Source organism: Emydura macquarii, unplaced genomic scaffold (genome assembly GCF_026122565.2).
Source record: "Emydura macquarii macquarii isolate MOO-44397 ecotype Brisbane River unplaced genomic scaffold, CSIRO-AGI_Emac_v2 contig_1477, whole genome shotgun sequence".
NCBI lineage: Eukaryota > Metazoa > Chordata > Testudines > Chelidae > Emydura > Emydura macquarii.
Genome location: NW_027131614.1, coordinates 5,750,875 through 5,771,120, shown reverse-complemented (window position 1 = coordinate 5,771,120; position 20,246 = coordinate 5,750,875). Strand labels below are relative to the sequence as shown.

Here is a 20,246-nt window from a genome sequence, read left to right as displayed (position 1 = left end):
GGGACTCCTGGGCGGCAGCCTGGCTTGGAGCGCTAACATGGATCCATGAAATAAATAAGAATGACAGCCAACTGCCAGTGGAGTAACTGCAGTGTCTACACAGACACTGCATCGCCCTAGCTACACCAACATACTCCCCACGCCTGTTGTGGAGGTGGAGTTATGTCAGTGTTGAAGGGCACTTACGTCGGTGAGAGTAGACTGTAGTGTAGGCACTGACATAATTAGGTCGATGTAAGATGCTTTACGTCAACCTAACGCTGTAGTGTAGACCAGGCCTAAGAGTCTGAATTAAAGCCAAGTGAAGTAAATGGAAGGACTTCTGCTGAGTTTCAGATCCCCTCTGAGGAGGTTAGAAAGAATTCTTCCCTGTGAGCAGTTTCTTCTGTAATTACCCATTCTGGATTTCTGGCACTGTCAGTACTGGCCACTGTTGGAGACAAGACACTGGACTAAATAAACTACTAGTTTGATCCAGTATGGTAATTCTTATGATACAGTGCTTGTGCACTGCCATCATTTATTGTAGATTTGATGGTATCTAAGTGTAATTTTAAAAGTAATCACCAATGTAGGGCACTCTCCTTTCCCTCCTCCCACCTGTGTGAAGAAGCCTACCAGCCTGTTAAATTGTATGTTGCCATATTGGACTAGTTCTCTTTTTGTTACTATTCCCCTATGTAAAGTCAAAACATTGAAGCTATGTGAACATTGACTGCTGTAGCCTGTTGAATCTGGCATTCATATCTCAAATGGCAGTTTCAGAAACACAAATCTGAATGTTTTGCAGCTTACTACTAAAGACCCAAATCCAAGTATATTTACCCCCTTAAATTGATCATCTCTAAGGAAACATATTTGAACATAAGGGCCAGAATCGTCTTTCATTGTTTTAAATTTTTGCATAGATTTTTCTAGCTTTTGCAAAACTAACACAAGCTGTTGCTCTCACAAAGTAAGAGAGATTGTTGTCATAGCGGTGATTAAGTCCATCCTGAATTATAATGCGCTCCCAAATTATCCTGTTTAAGATTGCCTCTAATGTGAGCGACATTCTCCCCTTGATTCAGTTTCCCCTGTTCCATATGTGACATCATTTTTTAGTGTTGCCTTCAATATGCACAATGGATTGTTCACTTGCCTCAAAAGTATCAGTGAAAACTTGAAGTTGCTGCTGTTGTCTTTTAGGACTCACATTTTCAAAGATTTTACTATTTATTTCAAACCCCAACCATAACTAAGAGCCATCAAATGCAAAGGGCCCTACTGGCTGCAGGGGATCTGTTGACATGATATATCTTGAATTTTAATTAGGCGTTTGACACATAGGACATTCTCATAAGCAAACTAAGAAAATATGGTCTAGAAGAAATTACTATAAGATGAGTGCACAACTGGCTGAAAGACCAGTCATTGTTTATGTCCCCACTTTCAAGTTAAGGTGTTTGTTTGTTTGTTTGTTTTTAAGATTACATTCAATGCCCATATTGCCAGAGAAGATTTAATGAAAGTGCAGCTGATAGGCACATCAATTTCTGCAAGGAACAGGCAGCACGTATTAGTAATAAAGGAAAATTGGCTGCTGATGCAAAAGGGAAGCTGCCTACTCGAACACAGGTGAATTATAATACTTTCTTTAACTGGTGATTTATTTTATGTCCTTGTTATTGTTAAGCCAAGTCAGTTAATTATTTTAGATGTATCACAAAATGCTTTATAGAATTAAATTATACAAGTCCAGAATGACATAGCTGTGGGAAAGAGAAATCAAGAGGCATAGGCAGGGGAAAAGGTTGAGTTTTTGGATGAGAGTTAATGAGTCTAAAGATGCAGGAAGACTGCTCCAGATGGTAGGAGTCAGAGAAAAGAAAGCTGTCTCATAAATATAGGTGAGATTATGGGAAATGACAGAGAAGTTGCTCTCCAGACTTCTGCATAGACAAAATACTGAAGGTTTGTGGAAGAATCATTGGGAAGTTGAGTACAGAGAAGCCAGATTTGTAAACTAGGTTAAAACAAGTCCATAGAACATCATAAAAACAAGAAATGCAATTTTGAACTAACGGGATTCTGAAACAACTGGAGCGCAAATGAAAGTACACTAGTGTATGACAGTTATGGTTCTGCTTCATGGGACATGTGAGAAGCTGGACAGCAGTATTGTGTATATCCATAGTCTGAAGAGCTTCTTGAGCAGACTATTGAAATGGAGTTCCACTTAGTTATTGGGAGAAGATGGAAGACCTAGATCAGGATTTTAGTAGACACAGTAAGGGAAATAACTTACATATATATACAGTGATGCCGAGATGATGGTAGGCAGATTTCTAAACATGACAGATGTAGGTGGAAAAGGTAAATGCTAATGGTCAAGAATGATGCTAAGTTTACAGCACAGGAAGCAAATGGGAGATCAGAGTATATGTATTATGTGTATTGTTTCTTACTATAGTACCTTCATCATGGGGGCAAGGTGCTTTAATTTCAGAGGGTAAAATACAAAACAAGCACAAACTAAAACAGTTAATAAAAGGCTAAATAAAATTACATCATCTTGCTTTATGGCCTAATGGTAACTAGGCTCCAAATCTCTTCAGAAACTGGTCCAGTGCACAGATGTGTGAATGGAGTTTGGAGCAATGAAAAGAGGCTACTTTCCTGAGCATTCTGCTAAGCAAGGAAAATTGTAGTTGTGGGGTGATAGAAGAGATGAGCAATGGGAGATATTGGGGGGGGGGGGGGGAAGACAATGGGATACAATTTAAAAGTTTCTACTAGCTAGAATTTTTTTAACCTTTTCTACAAGTATTTTACATTATATGGATAGGAAATGTCTTTCAAATCAGCAGAAACAATTTCTTCAACCACTGTACCAGAAGCAGTGGAGCTGCTATTTGATGATAATTTCAGGAACCAGCGTGAGATGACAGGCTAACAGTCTTTCACCTTATATTAATTACTTGATTAAACAGCTAAATAATTAATTATATTATAGTTGAGTTTTATGTCCATTGTTACAGTACAAGCCTGCTACAGTTAAAAAGGCACCTTCTACAGGATCAACACCATCCTCATCACGCTTACCACAGCCAAGTAATGTTAGCAAAACTGTTGTAGGTATGAACTGACATTTTGAATTATGCATCTACTTTCTAAATAATTGATTTCAAACTATGAAATCAAGATAGCTACTAAAATTATACAATCGAGAGAGTTCTACAAGTGGTGTACACAGATAAAGGCAGGACATAAAAGCTTCATATGGGGAACCCCTAGAACTCAGAGTGGCATGTGAGTGAGTTAAATGGCGGCTCGCTTTTACTTGCATACTATTTCCGGGTGCTTTTACTAGGGTTTTTTTTTTTTTTTCTTTTCAGTATTAGGCCTTTGGCTACATTTGTGATGGCCACATATTCTGATGTTCAGTTATAAAGTTATTTACTTAACAAAAAATCAATTAACGTAAAGATTTAGTAAATGCCCTAAAATAGGGATTTTAGTCCCAGTTCATCAAGACACTTTAGCACATGCATAACTTTGTGTGTAGTCCTACTGAGGTCGCTGGGACTGCTTTTACACTTAGTTACACATGTGCTTAAGTACCTTGTTGAACTGGGACCTCTGTGAACTGATCAGTGCAATATTGTTTTTAATTTCAGCCTTTTGAAGCCAGATTTTTCTTTTGGTTGGTGAATTCTCTAATAAATTTGTACACTGCATATATTGGTAAGCAGTTTAAAAATAGATGTATAGTAAAGCAAATTCTATAAACTTTGGGCCCTATTCTAATCACAAATAGATAGGTGCTTATCATTTATTCGATATTGCAGTTATGCAGGCCCTGTGTACTACAGAATTTTCTTTAAAATTCAGAATGCACCAACCTATGCCCCATATTTCTGAGTAGAATAGACCTTATGGTCTCACTGGGCTTCTGTGAATTTTCTAGGTAATGATTAGTACTCTTGTTAATGCCCTTATATACTTAGAAATTATTCAAAAATATTTTTGTAATGGTTTTAAAGTCAGCTATACATGTTATCATACAAGAATACTTTTTTTTTTAACTAGTAGCAAAATCTAATATTTGCTTCTTTATATCATAAGGTACACCTACGAGTAAAGTATTATCTACAGGTGGGCCTTCTGGAAGCAAAATTCAGACCTTATCTCCAGCTCACAAAAATTCAGTGAGCATGACAAGCCCACAAGCAGGGTAAGTCCACATTAATTTTGTAGTTAACGTTTGATTTGTTCCTGATGTTGTTAGTTTTAAAAATGTTATTTGTTCACTGTGCTGTCGATAATTATAATTACAATTATTATATTATTATTCATTACTACTATAATAACTATTCTTTCTATTAATGATACAGGTGAAATGAGCCAATTTCATCCCTGATTTAACTCTGTTAACTTTTCTGGATATAAACCAAAGATGAATTTGGCATGCTATGATTACAATTTATGCAGTGATGAGTTTAAGGGCCATCTAGATTGGCAAATACCTCCTTGACTGTGTAAACAAAAGGATTTGATGTGGAGAAAGCTGTACCACCTGAGGAACATCTCACTTCCCAGCCATTTCTGTAGCTCCACTCTCCTGACTCACCTCAACACAGCTTCTCCTCCCACATTCTGTGGCAGCCTTTCCTATTCCTTCCCTCCTCCAGCAGCTAGTTTCATCTGCTCCCTGCTCCCCAGAGTGCTCCTGCCACAGCATCATGCAGTTCAAGAAGCAGGGTTGGATGTGTTTGTGTATGCCTTAAGGGGAAGGATAAGCATGTACTGTGAGGAAGATGGTGGGAGAAGCAGGCCGGGATGTATGCAAGAAAGAGAGGAGAGGTAAAGACCAAAGAGATAAGTAGGGATACAGGAAAAGGTAAGAAAATAATAAGTGTGAATTAGAAAGTTGAAAACAGAAATATAAAGGGAAAAGAGAGAAGAGGAGAAAGAAATAAGCAAATAGAGGGAGAAAAAGAAAGGAAAAAATGATTCCCAAAAGTAAAGCTATAAATTGTTGCTTTTATATTATTATTATTTGTATTACCATAGTGCTTAAGAGTCCCAGTCATGAACCAGGACTGCATCATGCTTGGCACTGTAGAAACGCAGAACAAAAAGATGGATCCCACCCCAAAGAGATTACAATCTAAGAAATAAGACAAGAGACAGATGGACACAGACAGACGGAGGAGTACCAAGAAACACTGAGACTGTATTGGTCATCATGATAGGCAGTGGTATCAGCACAGTAGTGGCTTAATTGTTAAGTTTATTTTTGTAGGCATCATGGGAAAGGAGGGTTTTGAAGGAGGATAATGAAGTTGCTTTGTGGATGTTTACAGGGAGCTCCTCCCAAGCATGATGGGCAACATGGGAAAAAGCACCAAGGTGCTTGTTTGAAAATTTAACAAGTGAGCAGTGAAGGTTGACATCTTAGGCCAATCAGAGACAGGCATTGAAGTTTTGTTAATGAATGAGAGATGACCGTACTCAGAGTAGTTATCAATGGTTTGCTGTCAAACTGGGCGGGCGTATCCAGTGGAGTCCTGCAGGAGTCAGTCCTGGGTCTTGTACTAGTCAATATTTTCATTAATGACTTAGATAATGGAATGAAGAGTGTGCTTATAAAATATGTAGATGACACCAAGCTGGGAAGGGTTGCATGCACTTTGGAGGACAGGTTTAGAATTCAAAAAGACCATGACAAATTGGAGAATTGGTCTGAATTCAACAAGATGAAATTCAGTAAAAGACAAATACAAAGTACTTCACTTAGGAAGGAAAAAACAAATGTACAACTACAATATCAAGGAATAACTGGCTAAGTGATAGTACTGCCGAAAAGAATCTGGGGGTTACAGTGGATCATAAGTCAGCAATGTGATTCAGCTGCAAAAAAAGGCTTATATTTTGGGGTGTATTAATAGGAGTGTTGTATTTAAAACATTGCAGGTTAATTGTCCCACTCTGCTCAATGCTGGTGAGGCCTCAGCTGAAGTACTGTGTCCCGTTCTGGGCACTGCAGTTTAGGAAAGATGTGGAGAAATAGGAGAGAGCAACAAAAATGATAAAAGGTTTAGAAACATGATCTCTGAGGAAAGGTTTAAAAAAACTGGACATGTTTGGTTTTGAGAAAAGAAGATTGAAGGGCGACCTGATAAGTCTTTAAATATGTTAAAGGCTGTTTTAAAGAGGATGGTGATCAATTGTTCTCCATGGCCCCTGGAGATAGGACAAGAAGTAATGAGCTTAATCTGCAGTAAGAGAGATTTAGGTTAGATATTAGGAAAAACTTTCTAATTAAAGGATACTTAAACTCTGGAATAGGCTTCCAAGGTAGGTTGTGGAATCCCTGTCACTGGAGGCTTTTAAAAATAGGTTGGACAAACACCTGTCAGGGATAGTTTAGCTCCACCTAAACCAAAACAGAACCAGACTGCTGGCACATTGCCGAGGTGGTTAGAGAGACAAAAAGGCATCCTTTAAAAAATTGCAAGTCAGATCCCACTGAGGATAATAGGAAGCATAAACTCTGGCAAGTCAAGTGTAAAAATATAATAAGGTAGGCCAAGAAAGAATTTGAAGAGCAACTAGATAAAAACAAAAAACTAACAGAAATTATTTTTAAGTATATCAGAAACAAGAAGCCTGCCAAACAGTCAGCCATTGGATAACTGAGGTGCTAAAGGAGCACTCAGGAAAGACAAGGCCGTTGGAGAGAAGCCACATAAATTCTTTGCATCAGTCCTCACTGCAGAGGTTATAGGGGAGACTCCCCACACCCAAGTCATTCTTTTTAGGAGGAGGAACTGTCCAAGAGTGAGATGTCAGTAGAGGAGGTTTTTGAACACAGGAGTAAGTCACCAGGACCAGATTGTGTTCACCCAAGAGTTCTGAAGGAACTCAAATATAAAACTGCAGAACTGTCGTACGTAATCTATTATTTAAATCAGCTTCTGTACTTGATGACTGGAAGGTAGCTAATATAATGCCAATTTTAAAAAAGGCTCCTGAGGAAATCCTGCCAATTACAGGCTGATAAGCCTAACTTCAGTACCAGGCAAATTGGCTGAAATCATAGTACAGAAAAAATTATCAGACACATAGATGAACACAATGTGTTGGGGAAAAGTCAGAATGGCTTTTGTAAAGGGAAATTGTGCATCACCAGTCTATTGGAATTCTTTGAGGAAGTCAACAAGCATGTGGACCTGGGTGATCCAATGGATATAGTGTACTTGGACTTTCAGAAAGCCTTTGACAAGGTCCCCCAACAAAGGCTCTTAAGCAAACTAAGCAGTCTTCTCATGAATCAGTAGCTGGTAAAAAGATAGGAAACAAAGGATATGAATAAATGGTCAGTTTTCACATTGGAGGCAAGTAGATTGTGGGATCCCCCAAGTACCCCTAGGTACTTGGACCTGTGCTGTTCAACATATTCACAAATTATGTGGAACAAGGGGTGAGTAGTGATGTGGCAAAATTTGCAGACAACACAAAATTACTTGAGATAGTTAAGTCCAAAGCTGATTGTGAAGAATTACAAAGAGATTTCACAAAACCAGGTGACTGGGCTACAAAAGGGTAGATGAAATTCAATGTTAATGAATGCAGAGTATGCACATTGGAAAACATAATCCCAACTATACATACAAAATGATGGGGTCTAAATTAGCTGTTGTCACTCAAGAAAGAGATCTTGGGGTCCTCATGGATAGTTCTCCAAAAACATCCATTCAATGTGCAGCAGCAGTCAAAAAAGTTGTTGATGTTTAGAACCTATTGGGAAAGAGAGAGAAGATAAAACAGAAAATAGCATAATGCCACTATATATATATCATCTCCATGGTATACCCACATCTTGAAAACTATGTGCAGTTCTGGTCACCCTATCTCAAAAAAAGATATATTAGAATTGGAAAAGGTACACAGAAGGACAATGAAAATGATTAGGGGTATGGAACAGCTTCCATACAAGGAAGATTAAAAAGACTAGGACTGTTCATCTTGGAAAAGAGATGACTAAAAGGGGATATGATGGAGGTCTATAAAATCATGAATGGTATAGAGAAAGTGATCAAGGAAGTGTTATTTACCCCTTCACAGAACACAAGAACCAGGGGTTACCCAAGGAAATTAATAGGAGCAGGCTTAAAACAAACAAGGAATTACTTCTTCACATAATGCACAGTCAACCTGTGGAACTCAATGCCAGGGGATGTTGTGAAGGCCGAAAGTAAAACTGCATTCAGAAAAGAATTAGATAAATTCATGTAGGATAGGTCCATCAATGGCTATTAGCCAAGATGGACAGGGATGCAACCCCATGCTCTAACGAATCTCAGCAAAATAGTAAGATGATTGATTATTCTTTTTAAGCTCTAGGAGCACAAATGGAACACTAGGAAAATAAGAGGAAAGCCCTAGATCAGGCAAAACTCCTATTGACTTCAGTAGGAAGTACCTAGCTCTTCATTCATAAAAATCTCAGGGATGGAGAAATTGAGGAGCCCAGCGAGAAAGTGGTTTGCCCAGGGTCAGCCAGTAGAACAGCTGAGAATAGAACCCAAGTGTTCTGAGTCCCAGTCCAGTGCCCTAGCCAGTAGGCCATTCTGCCTTCCTAGTTGTTTTTGACCCTTTCACAATTTAAGAAATGGAGAAAGTAAATTCTAAATTCTAAATAGGCAGTAGACAGATTCATATTTGGATAGTGATTCAGGCTATTGAAGCCCAGAGTTAGTTCCAGTGCACAGTTTGAAAGAGCTCTAAGTAGTGCTGAATTACATCAGTTTCTTCATTTTAGGAGAGGAGGAGATTTCTGGTAATCTTCTTGGATTACTCAAATCTCCAGTAAAGCAAACTGCATTGGTTCCAGACTTTCATACCACCTCAGGGCTCAAAAATGCGAGTTCTTGCGTGACGAGACGTGACACCAGATGTGTGGGTAGCCAGCCAATGATCTGCTTGTGCAACTGCATATTAAACTTTTACTGGATTTGTGAACTGGGGTTTGAAAATAAAATGATGGTAGGATTAAAGTTTACTATGTATTTAGGATTAGAGCTGGGTGGGAAACGGTTTTCTCATCCCATGAGAATTTTTGACACTTTTTTTGACAATTTTTCCCATCCCAAATCAAGACAAAAGGTTGAAATCTCAGTAATAATCGTGATCCAACTTTTCCTCCTCCCAATTTCAGATCAGGTCAGTAGAGACATCTCATGTAGATAATTTTGAAATATTTAATTTTGATTTCAACCTTTTTTATTGTTTTTACATTTTTTTTATATTCACTTATATTTTGAAACCAAAAATTGTTTCTGCCTAAGAAATGAAACCTTTTCATTTAGAAAATGTCCAGACAGGACATTTCAACATCTTGGAAACTTTTTCCAAATATTTTTCAGATTGGGAAATTCTTCAGATTGATCCATTCCAGCAAAATGTTTAACTTTTGGTAAGTTGACATTTTCTGAACAAAAAAGTGTTGGTTAAAATATCTGATTAGCTCTATTTAGCATGTCCATTTTACAGTGATAACAGGCAGGTCTTTTGGGAGTCATGCCAGATGCTGACAATAACGCTTTCTGTTGTGGCTAAATTTTACTGTGTGTTCATTCCGAACTCAAGATCTGTCCTGTACCAGAAATGTCTTCTCAAGCAGTTCTACCACAGTCTTTTTTTTAAAATCCCTTTGTTTCTGCCAGCTATTTTAGTTAGTCTTTTTAAAATACATTTATACACAAGTCTTACACAGCTTTAACTCTGCATTGAGATCTACTGAATACATACACTTCCTGATCTTTTCCACACCTCAAAATATCATCTTTCCGACTGTGCTGACTTCAGGTTCCCACCAACAAATTAAGGGGCAAAATCAGCTTAGATTTTTAAGGTCACCTATACTACCATGGCAACTCTAGTTTTAGTATTGTTGATTTAGTATTGTTGATCTTGTAACTTATTGTATAGACATTTCTGCTGACATTGCGTTGTGGTAATGTTTCAAGAGCTGTGCAAAGCCTTAATGCACTTCTGTAGTATCTTGCAAATTTAATGAATTCAGCATCTTTAAGATGATACGGTCGAAATGATTGAAGGATAATATTCATGTCAAAGAGGTATACAGGGTAAATAACTAATTTTCATGGGTTATTAAAAGCTAGAGAAAAGTTGAGGGTATGTTGATGAATTAAGAGGCTGTGAAGCCAATATTAGAAGTACAGTTCAGTGCCATGAAATTTATTTTTAAAAATGTTTTGGAATTTGCTGTCTCTCTTTTTTTGGCATATAACAGAAATAAAGTTCTTCCCCCTGTCCAAGGCGATTTTGGAAATTATGTGCTTCTGTCTTCTTAGACTTTCCAAGACATCATTTTGAGGGCAGGGCTTATTATAGACAGAGCATGTAGCAACTTCTGTACTAAAGGTTACATAAGCATTTCCATTTTAAGAGGTTACTTTCAATTGTCTATTCCCCCCGGCCCCCCCAGACTTTTATCTCGATAGCTGAAGTTTAGAATATATTCTCTGACCAGGGATGTTTTGGTTTGTTTGTTTTGGTTTTTTTTAATTTGGGCCTAAAAATTCAACTATTTTTGAGAATATAGGGATGGTGATGGGGAACTCTTTTTCATCGTTTAAAAAAAAAAAACCACATGACTTTTTCTGAATAGTTCTAGAACATTGTGGTAGATGATAGCAACTTTAAATTTTACAGGGACATATTCCCTATGTCTTAGATGAGCCTTTTATTGATCTGATGAAAATTGATTGTCAGTTGATCATTATATCTTTGTCAAAGATATAAAAGTTTTGCAATGCAATCTCTTAACATTATACCAAGATTTGTTTGTTCTGGGAAGGCTGCATAGCTTAAGAAAAGTAAGTAATGCCTGTTTTCTCAGGACTAGTTTTCCACTAAATCTGACTTTGAATTTCTAAAACTTTGGATGGGAAGACAGGAGGCCTTTTTCCTCTTCGGATGATGGGCTCCTGGTTTGCCTGACGCTGTGAGAGGGAGAAGAATAGAAGACATATTGCATTCTTTTGGTGTCATGCTCAGCAAACTTTTGGAAAGGGGGAGAGAGGACCGGCCACTTCTCCCTTTTCAGGTAACCCTGAACTGGAAGAAGATAGCATTTTCCTCATGCCTTCCCACCATCTTATCCATTTGTTTTCTACAAAAACGTTTAGTTTGTGGCAAGCTGGGGTGTGAATCTGCCCCTCACTCACCTGTTTCACATCAGCTGTCGTGCACTAACTGTTCCTCTACTCCTATTTCAAAGCAATGTACATCAAAGCGCATTAAGGAATGGTTTGTGCATGGCAGCAGGTCCACACAGAGAGTTAATGTGCAGCAGCCTAATATGGGATAAATTCATACTCCAGTTTGCTGCGAACAAATGTTTAGATAGACAAGCCCTCAGTTGAGTTCTTCCAATTAACTCTCTGTTCTGCTTTGTTGCTGTGATGAATTTTACTTTATAATATGAAAGGCCATCCAGTTTATTGGGAGATTGTCATTCAGTAACTAATATCATTTGGGATGACCCAGTTTTTTAATAATCTGCATGACTGTATTGGAGATGCTAGTTCCAGTTAACTCTGTGATACGTGTGAAGGAAGTGCCTTTAGATAGACCAAGATTGTAAATGATTTCCTGAAATTTAATTTGTTTACTAAAAGTTTGAGGTCTGACTGTACCAGATAAGATTAATACAATTTAAATGATAGAGTTCTGATGAGCAAGACAAATGTTTAATTGTGACTACTTGTTTGAAATACTTGCAATAATATAAATAGCAAACTAGCAATCTCCTTATGGGTACACCTTTATATATTTTAATAGTAAGATGGACAAGTTAGGCCCACCACTGCGAACTGGAAGAGATGTGCAAAGGTTGTATGACAGTGATACAAAAACAGACAGTACCATCAAAAGACCTAATGAATTGTTGCCCATTACCAAGTAAGTATTGCAAATCAATGTGGTGTATCTATTTTTTAGATATGTTCCCCCAAAAAAGGTTGGAATGCTAAAAGCCCGTGGTGACTTTTGAAATATGCAAAGCTTCTTTCTGAAATGGTTACTGATGACATTGTAATAGACTTGCTGCCCCTTTTTTGTGTCACTGTGAATGTCCCGATAAACGAAAACCTACTGCTTTGTGGGAAGGAGGAAATGAATAAGTAACTTGACTCATTTTCTATATAAGTACGGCTTGTGTAACTGTTTCATATTGGATAAAATGTTTTGTGGTAGGACAGAAAACACAATATGGTGCTTGCATCTGAAGACCTTTTCCATCAGCTATTTCTTCCTTGTTGATTCCAGTTTACTATATTTATGTATTTTATTTTATGTTTATTTATGTCCTATTTTATGTTCACAGTTCTGTTATAAATCAATTAAATAGTAAGTGTTTGAACAGATATAGAACAATAGAAAAGCATACAACCATGGTCAGATCACATAGATAAGTCTTTAAGACAAGATATTTTATTTGTTGCATTTAGCTTTCAATAGCTATTAAAAGTCAACACATATATCATTGCTTCAACATGGTATATGAGATATAGCAGTATTTCTCTATCTCTTGAATGGAAAACAGATGCAATGTTCTAGATACCACTTTGAGGTAAATGAGCAAGTGCTGACTTTTAAATGGCAAACACTTCATTTTGTAATATTTTGAGGTAAATTGATAAGAAAAAGTTGGTTCTTTTTCGAGTGCTTGCTCATGTCCGTTCCATTGTAAGTGTGTGCATGCCTCCATGAATGGTTTCTGGAACTTTTTTCCCTTTAGCAGTACCTGTAGGGCCAGCTCCGGTGCCCCCTGGAGCCCCGTGCACATTCCGCGGTATATGAGGCGCTGCCAGTCCTATGCCACCACAGTTTCTTCTTTCCACCTGTGAAAGTTGCTGAAACTTCTACGACTTGCATCGCAAGTGTACTCAATCCCTTTTGTTCTTCTTAATCATTTGTTGTTTGTGTAAGTTAGGTAGATTAGTCCTTAAGTGTTGTTAATAGTGGTAGTTAGTCGCTTAGGATAGTCCCGGCTGGAACTTTGCCAGGAATGGGGCATGCTCCGGTCACCAGGCTTCAAACCTTGTGCCTCCGTGGGAAGACCTTTCCACTGAGCCATGCCCATGATAGTTACCTAAGGTGCCTGAGAGAAGCCCATCATAAGGAAAAATGCAAGATTTGTAAGGCTTTCAGACCTCGAACCCAAAAAGACAGAGAGATCCGCTCAAAAGCCTTACTAATGGAGGCAGCACTCAGACCGGCCTCCAAACCAACCAGTTCTACCTCCGTACCAAGCATAACATTGATGCAGAGCATGCCATCGGCACCAACCCCACCTTGGCACTGGACTTCTTCCTCTCCATCAAGGAAGAAGCAGCGAAATCAGCGCACAGAACAGGACTGCTTCCCTGCACCGTCCAAGAAAGTGGGGTCGAGCACAGGACCGCACCGAGGTCAGACAGTGGAGACTAACTCACCACTGCCAGAGCCTATGTCTCCAACCAGAGAGCCACCTCTGACTCCTGGGAGTGGGAGGGCATCTCTGCACCTGCCGGCGCCATCGACAACAGAGGCGTTTCATGTGGTACAGACATTGTTGGCCTTGCCCAGGCCACCCCCACCCTGGCCTCTTCCCAGAGAGAAGGTGCCAGTGTTGCAGGGAAAGCCCACATCGGGACCCCCTGGTTGGCTTAAGCGATCCCCAGAACCTGGGGGATGATTTCCAACAGCCCAGTCGCCTGGAGTGGGAGGGTTGAGGTGGCTCCACTCCCCAAGAAATCACTCTGGGTCACAGTTGCTGGAGCTCCCTGCATCGGCGGGGTACGGAGGGAGGTTGCCCTCTCAGCACCGGTTGCCGTCCTCAACACTGGGCAAAACTCGTTCCAGGAGGTGGAGCCTGTATGGATCACCTGCAAGAGGTCATTCCCCAGAAGGAAGTCGGTCCCTGGCATCGAGGAGTTCACCCGCACTGGCATGGTGCAGAACCAGTCGCAGGAGGCAGACTCAGCAACGAGGGGGAAGCATCACCGTAAGTCATCAGTGCCCAGGTGCAGCTCCAGGCATTCCAGTTTGTGGTCGGAGCATGATTTCCCGCGTCGGAACTGGTTGTGCCACCTGCACCGCGGTTTGCTGTCATCACAATCGACGCCACTGAGAGATCATTCTCCAGAGCGCTGGAGCACCCACAGATCGGGTCATTGCTCCCCCTCCACTCGGCACCATACAGTGAGAGCCTCCGATGCAGTCCCACCGTGGTCATCTGATAGTGAGTCGATGTCCTCTCGAGAGGACAGCCATTGGGAGAGTCGTCACTGCCAGCCAAAGATGCCCTCTGCTCAGGCAACCCCGGGATGGCCGCAGGGGCAGTGGCCATCCCAATGGCCATATTGGGGACCTTGAGGGTTTCCAGTGGGGCCAGGTCCACAGTCATTCAGGTCATCTGGGGTGCAGTATGCACCACCAGCGCCAGAGGAGGGCCATCATTTGGCCTCAGATGATGATTCGGATGCCCAGGAAGGGACCTCTATTGGCCTCTATTGGGGCCCCTTGTCAGCCGTAAGGGATGCCACTACCAACTGCGCCCCTCCAGTCCTCCTCCTCTTCCCCAGATGAGGTGGCCATCCAGGGACCATCGGCGCCCCTGGATGATTTCAGGGTGCATCAAGAGCTTCTCAAGTGGGTGGCTTCCAACTTGGGGTTGGAGGCGGAGGTGCTGAAGCAGACGTCAGTCTCTTTGTTGTCCTGGCAGTAGCCGCTTCAGCCCGGGTTGCCCTCCCCATGCATGAGGGGGTATTAAAGATAGTGAAGGCCCTGTGGCAGACCCCGTCATCAGTGGCCCCAAACTCTAAAGGAGCCGAGAAGAAATATTATGTCCTGGCCAAAGTATTTAAGTACCTTTTCACTCACCCCTTTCTTGGTATCCTGATGGTAGATGCTACCAGTGGTGGCCTGAGCAGTGCAGCAGACTCAGTGGGCAGAGCCATGGCCTCCGCCATCTGCACGTGCAGATGCTTATGGCTGCAATCCTTGGGTCTATCCCAGGAGCTTCAACAGTCCATCCAAGACCTCCCCTTCGATGGGTCGGCCTTGTTTTCGGACCAGACAGATGCGAAGTTGCATAGTCTGAAAGATTTGAGGGCCAAGCTCAGCTCCTTGGGTCTTTATACGCCACAGGCCTGTAGGTGCCAATTCCGTCCTCAGGGCCAGCAACAGCAGCGATACCAGCCACAGCAGTTCACGCCCTACAGACAGCGGGACAGACAGCCCCACAGCAAGGGTCATCTAGGCGATCCGGTAATCCAGGGCAGTCATTTTGAAGATGCGCCCGAGGAGGCATTCCAGCCTGTTCCCTAGCTCAGGATCAGCTCCCCTGTTCAGGTACCTGTTCCTCCCCGTCCCTTTTTGAACCGCGTAGCTCCCTTCCTGTCCGAATGGTCCAAGGTCACTTCAGACCGCTAGCTTCTTGGCATAGTTTCGGCAGGCTATGCCCTCCAGTTTGCTTCTATCCCTCCCAACAACCTCCCTCCCCATCCCTCTTCAGGGACCCCTCTCATGAGCAACTCCTCAGAAGGGGTTCCACCGGACATGAAGGGAAAAGGTTTTTACTAAAGGTACTTCCTCATCCCCAAAGCAAAAGGGGATCTAAGGCCTATATTAGACCTGCATTGTCTCAACAAATATCTCAAGAAACTGAAATTTCGCATGGTCTTCCTTGACTCCATCATTCCCTCCCTGGATCCAGGAGACTGGTACGCTGCCCTCGGCCTAAAGGACGCATGCTTCCATATTTCTATTTTTCCCAGCCACAGATGTTTCCTCCGTTTCCTCCGTTGCTCTCACTACCAGTTCTCAGCATTGCCCTTTGGCCTTTCCTTGGCCCCAAGTGTGTTTACAAAATACGTGATGGTAGTGGCGGCACACCTGAGGCGCAAGGAGATCCAAATTTTTTCCCTAACTAGACAATTGGCTAATCAGAGGCAGGTCCGGAGCCCAGGTCCAGAACAGTGTAAATCTGACATGCGCCACCTGCTGCCGGCTGGGCCTGCTAATAAACGAGCAGAAGTACCCATTAACTCCGGTGCAGCAGATAGAGTTTATCGGGGCGGTTGTGGATACTTCCCAAGCCAGAGCCAAGCCTACCCCAGCCACATTTCAAGGCGATGTCCACCATCATCGCTCACCTGCACCTCTGTCCGACTACAACAGCCAGGCACTGTCTGCAGCTGTTAGGCCACATGGCGGCCTGCACTTATGTGGTGAGGCTAAGACTCAGTCCACTTCAGTCGTGGCTTGCCTTGGTTTATACTCTGAGCAAGCACTCCCTGGATCAGGTTGTCACAGTCCCCCCCCAGATCCTGGCTGCACTAAACTCGTGGCGGAGCCCCCGGTCAGTGTTAAGGGGTGTGCTGTTCGAGGAGCTGGTCCCCTCGGTCACTCTGGTATCGGACGCATCGGACGTAGGGTGCCAACCTCGGCACACAAGGGGTCTGATCCAGGGAGGTGAGGTGCATGCACATCAATGTGAGAAACTTACGGGCTATTCGCCTAGCCTGTGGAGTGTTCCTCCGCTTTATTGTGGGCAAGGTGGTGCAGGTACTGACAGACAATACAGTGGCCATGTATTACATCAACAGATGGGGGGAGCCTGTTCCTTAGCCTTTTGCAAGGAAGCAATTTATCTGTGGGACCTGGCAGTGAGGCAGTTTTCACATAATAGCCTCTCACCTCTCTGGAGCAAGGAATGACTAGGTGGACCGCCTCAGCAGGTCGTTCTTACCCCACCATGACTGGTTACTTCACCCGATGTGATCTCTTATGATTTTCCAACAGTGGAGCTCTCCACAGGTGGACCTGTTTGCGTCAGCATGGAACAGGAAATGCCTGCAGTTCTGCTCCCTCCATGGTCTGGAGGCCAGGTCGCTCTCCAACGCCTTCCTGCTGCAGTGGTCGGGGAGCTTTATGTATGCATTTCCGCCCATTCCTCTTTTTCACAAAGTCTTGCTGAAAATTAAGAGGGACAAGGCAGATGTTATCTTAATTGCACTAGCCTGGCCACGCCAGCACTAGTTCAACATGCTGCTGGACCTATCAAGGTCCTCAAACCTTGCTAATTTTGCTAGTGCTCTTCACTCGGTCATTGGTGGGGTAATGAGGTTCTACTGTTCTTACAAAGTATTCTCAATGTTGTGCCTCGGTGGTTTGTTGAAACTGTTTGTTTAATTAACTGAATATCTACTCTCTTCCAGAGGCACCGTGAAAACTCGAATATCAACCCCTCCGAGTATGGCAAAAAATGCAAGCACAGGTGCTCTAGCAAACAAAAGAAAAATCTATAATGCAGAAAGTTACTTAAGCAGGTAGTTTTTAACTCTGTAATCTTGTAAATAAGTAGAAACATTTTAGAGGAGTACTCTTTATAGGAAATGATGGGAACGGTGGTACACAAACAGTTATGAGAATCTCTTAATTCAGTATTCTTTGTTAGACTTAACATTTTTAGTATGCTTTGACTGTAGATTTGGTGTATTTAGTACTCTAGCTTAGTATAAAAATAAAATTTCACCCATCCAAGGATATAAGGCTGAGCATTAGAGGTTTCATACACTTGTGAAAAAGATTGAGAATGGGATGGCTCTTTCAACCTAAATTTAAGGTATATTTAAATCAATTACTGATCACTGAAGAAGTGAAAATGGGGAGTTTGTAGTTCTAAGTCCACAGGGTGATACTGGGGGCCTCATTTTCTGAGGTTCTCAGAGTCATACATTTCCTCTTAAGTAGAGTTGTATGTGCTTAGTGCCTCTGAAAATCAGGCAGGAAGTCTGTCTTTTAAAAAAAAAATACAATGCTAATATTTGTTTGGCAATATACTTTCATTTTTTTAAAAGATATTTTTAGGGTTAATTTCCAACGAAACTATTGGTGGGTCAGTGATAAAATGTCGAGTTGGACTGACTAGTGACTCGAATGTTTCATCCTGCTTCTAGAATTCTGGTGTTAGAATGGATAATTATACTAAGCTGCACTGTATTAAATTATACTGTGAACATTTGTTATCTGAATTTTCAGGTCTGATGGTAAAATTGGGTATGATAGTGGAGACTACTCATCCTCAATCAATGGAGGAAGTACAAAAAGCAGTGATGGAAATTCACCTGTACAGTTATCAAAATTTTGCCATGAATGTGGAACCAGGTACCCTGTGGAATGGGCAAAGTTCTGCTGTGAATGTGGAATTCGAAGAATGGTTGTGTGAATACATTCTTAAAAGCAAAGAAAGCAAACCAACAAAACAAAACAAAAAGAAGGAAAGAGAGAGAGAAACCCAGCACTTCAGTTGCATATTGCATCATGGAAAGCTAGAGCACTCCTTCCAATTAGATTTCATGCTGCAAACATGCTGAAATACCATGTTGTAGTAGTTTTCTGAGTGCAATCCTTTTGGTTACAGAGTAATTTATATATAAATATATATAATGTATATAAAAGTAACAGGTACATAAAACTGTGCCATTCAAGGACTCTTTAATCTCTGTTGGAAGATATTTTAAACTAAAGTAGAAATGTGTTTTTGGTAACTTAGCAAATAGAAATGGATCATTCTGTATAACCCTACTATGTAAAATATTCTAGCTACGAAACATTTGGGCTGAAAAATTCTTCTGAGAAGGAATCAGATACACTTATGGGACACTAACTTAGAAACTGCTTTTGTAAGTAAGTATGAAAACTGCACAAACAAGCTCCTATAACTTTCTAATTAAAATTTTAAAAAATAGTCTTTGGTTAAAGAGATGAAACATACTATCCTAATTAGCTTCCATGGTTATTTTCTGGGACGGTTTCTAAAAGATTTGTTGAAACAGATGGACTGAAGTCCTATGTGAAAGTATTGTTCACCTATGTAAAGAATAATAGGATTTCTCTATATAACTCCACACAGCTCTTCTTCAAATAAGAACCAATTAAAGTTATATATTTACAGCTAGGGAGTACAGGACCAGGCTTTTTTTTTTTTTTTTAAAGCCATGTTTTCAGAATGACATACTTTGTTTTCCACCACTGTCCACATTACTTTTATCCAACTACTACCAGCTCTCCTTCCACAGATTTCAACCAGTTCATGCTCCCTACACTTTCTCCAGAAAAAAAGACAAAATAATAATTTATTCCATAATTTTAAAAAAAAAGTTTATTGGATATGTATAGGGATTTTCCATAAATGCTTTCTTATGGAAACTTGTGGATGGTTTTAATGAATGATTATCATAGAGGATGAAAATAAATTGTACATCAATTTTTAAAACTGTCCCTATAATGTATCTGAGATGATAGAGGTCCATCTAGTTATATGTAACTGGTACTGTAACTTTTGATAGAAGTAGTCATCACTTCCCTTATTCTTATCCCTGTGCAATAGGCACAGCCATATTTATTATGGAGCAGTTATGCTTCATAGACAGTATGTGAATATTTAATAATTCTGTCTGCAATTACTGCATACTCCTGGGCCGTGTACTGCAGCCATTGAAGTCAATAGCAAAAGGCACATGAACTTCCAGGGGTGCAGATTCAGACACCTTGACTGTTTAACTTTTTAATATGATAACCAGAAGGGCAGTTTAAATAACCAGTCAAAAGCTGAGTTTCTTAGTCTGTATCTGAATTTAAATGTTCTGTTATGTGACATTTGTTTTGAAGTATTTAAATTATTTTGGTTTCCCATGGAAAAAAGATTTTCAGATTGAATTGTGCCTTTCCCAAATTAATTGTGCTATCTTGTCCAAAATTGTTACTCTTAACTCATTGCCACCACCAGTGTAGCATGTGTATGATTTATGTTAAGGTAGTATAGTGAAGCATTTTGCCACATATGGTATGACCTTGCAATATTTTCAATTAATGTAATCCAAAAAGGACTATTCATATTTTTAGAGACTATAAATAATGGGGCCAATTACAAACAAAACATGTTTGATATCCATTTTGTGGATAACTTTCTCTGATTTTTATGGATATCTTTAGGGATTTAATGCTGTCACTTTGTAGGCCCTAAACTATTATTGCTGTTTTAGCATGACCAAATTCAGTGGAACAGAATTGTTTGGTAATCTCTCTGAGAAATTAAGTGCTTCTAGGAATTGTCTCTTTCCTGAGTGTATTGATATCTATTCTAATTCTACAATATGGCCGCTGAGCTGCCCATGTTTAGT

At 40.7% G+C, this 20,246-nt stretch overlaps 1 protein-coding gene across 3 annotated transcripts in view; it reads left to right on the top strand.

Moving 5' to 3' along the window:
• ZC2HC1A (zinc finger C2HC-type containing 1A) overlaps positions 1-18,837 on the top strand; it is a 51,770-nt gene extending 32,933 nt beyond the window's left edge. For 2 of the 3 annotated variants that reach the window (XM_067553581.1, XM_067553580.1), the window contains 6 exons: positions 1,469-1,617; positions 3,021-3,117; positions 4,108-4,216; positions 11,857-11,976; positions 17,280-17,390; positions 18,103-18,837. In XM_067553581.1, coding sequence (XP_067409682.1) covers positions 1,469-1,617; positions 3,021-3,117; positions 4,108-4,216; positions 11,857-11,976; positions 17,280-17,390; positions 18,103-18,289 — 773 coding nt within the window. In that variant the 3' untranslated portion in view covers positions 18,290-18,837. The remainder of the gene's footprint in view (positions 1-1,468; positions 1,618-3,020; positions 3,118-4,107; positions 4,217-11,856; positions 11,977-17,279; positions 17,391-18,102) is intronic. The other variant, XM_067553582.1, reaches the window with a different exon arrangement.
• The last annotated feature ends 1,409 nt before the right edge of the window (positions 18,838-20,246 follow it).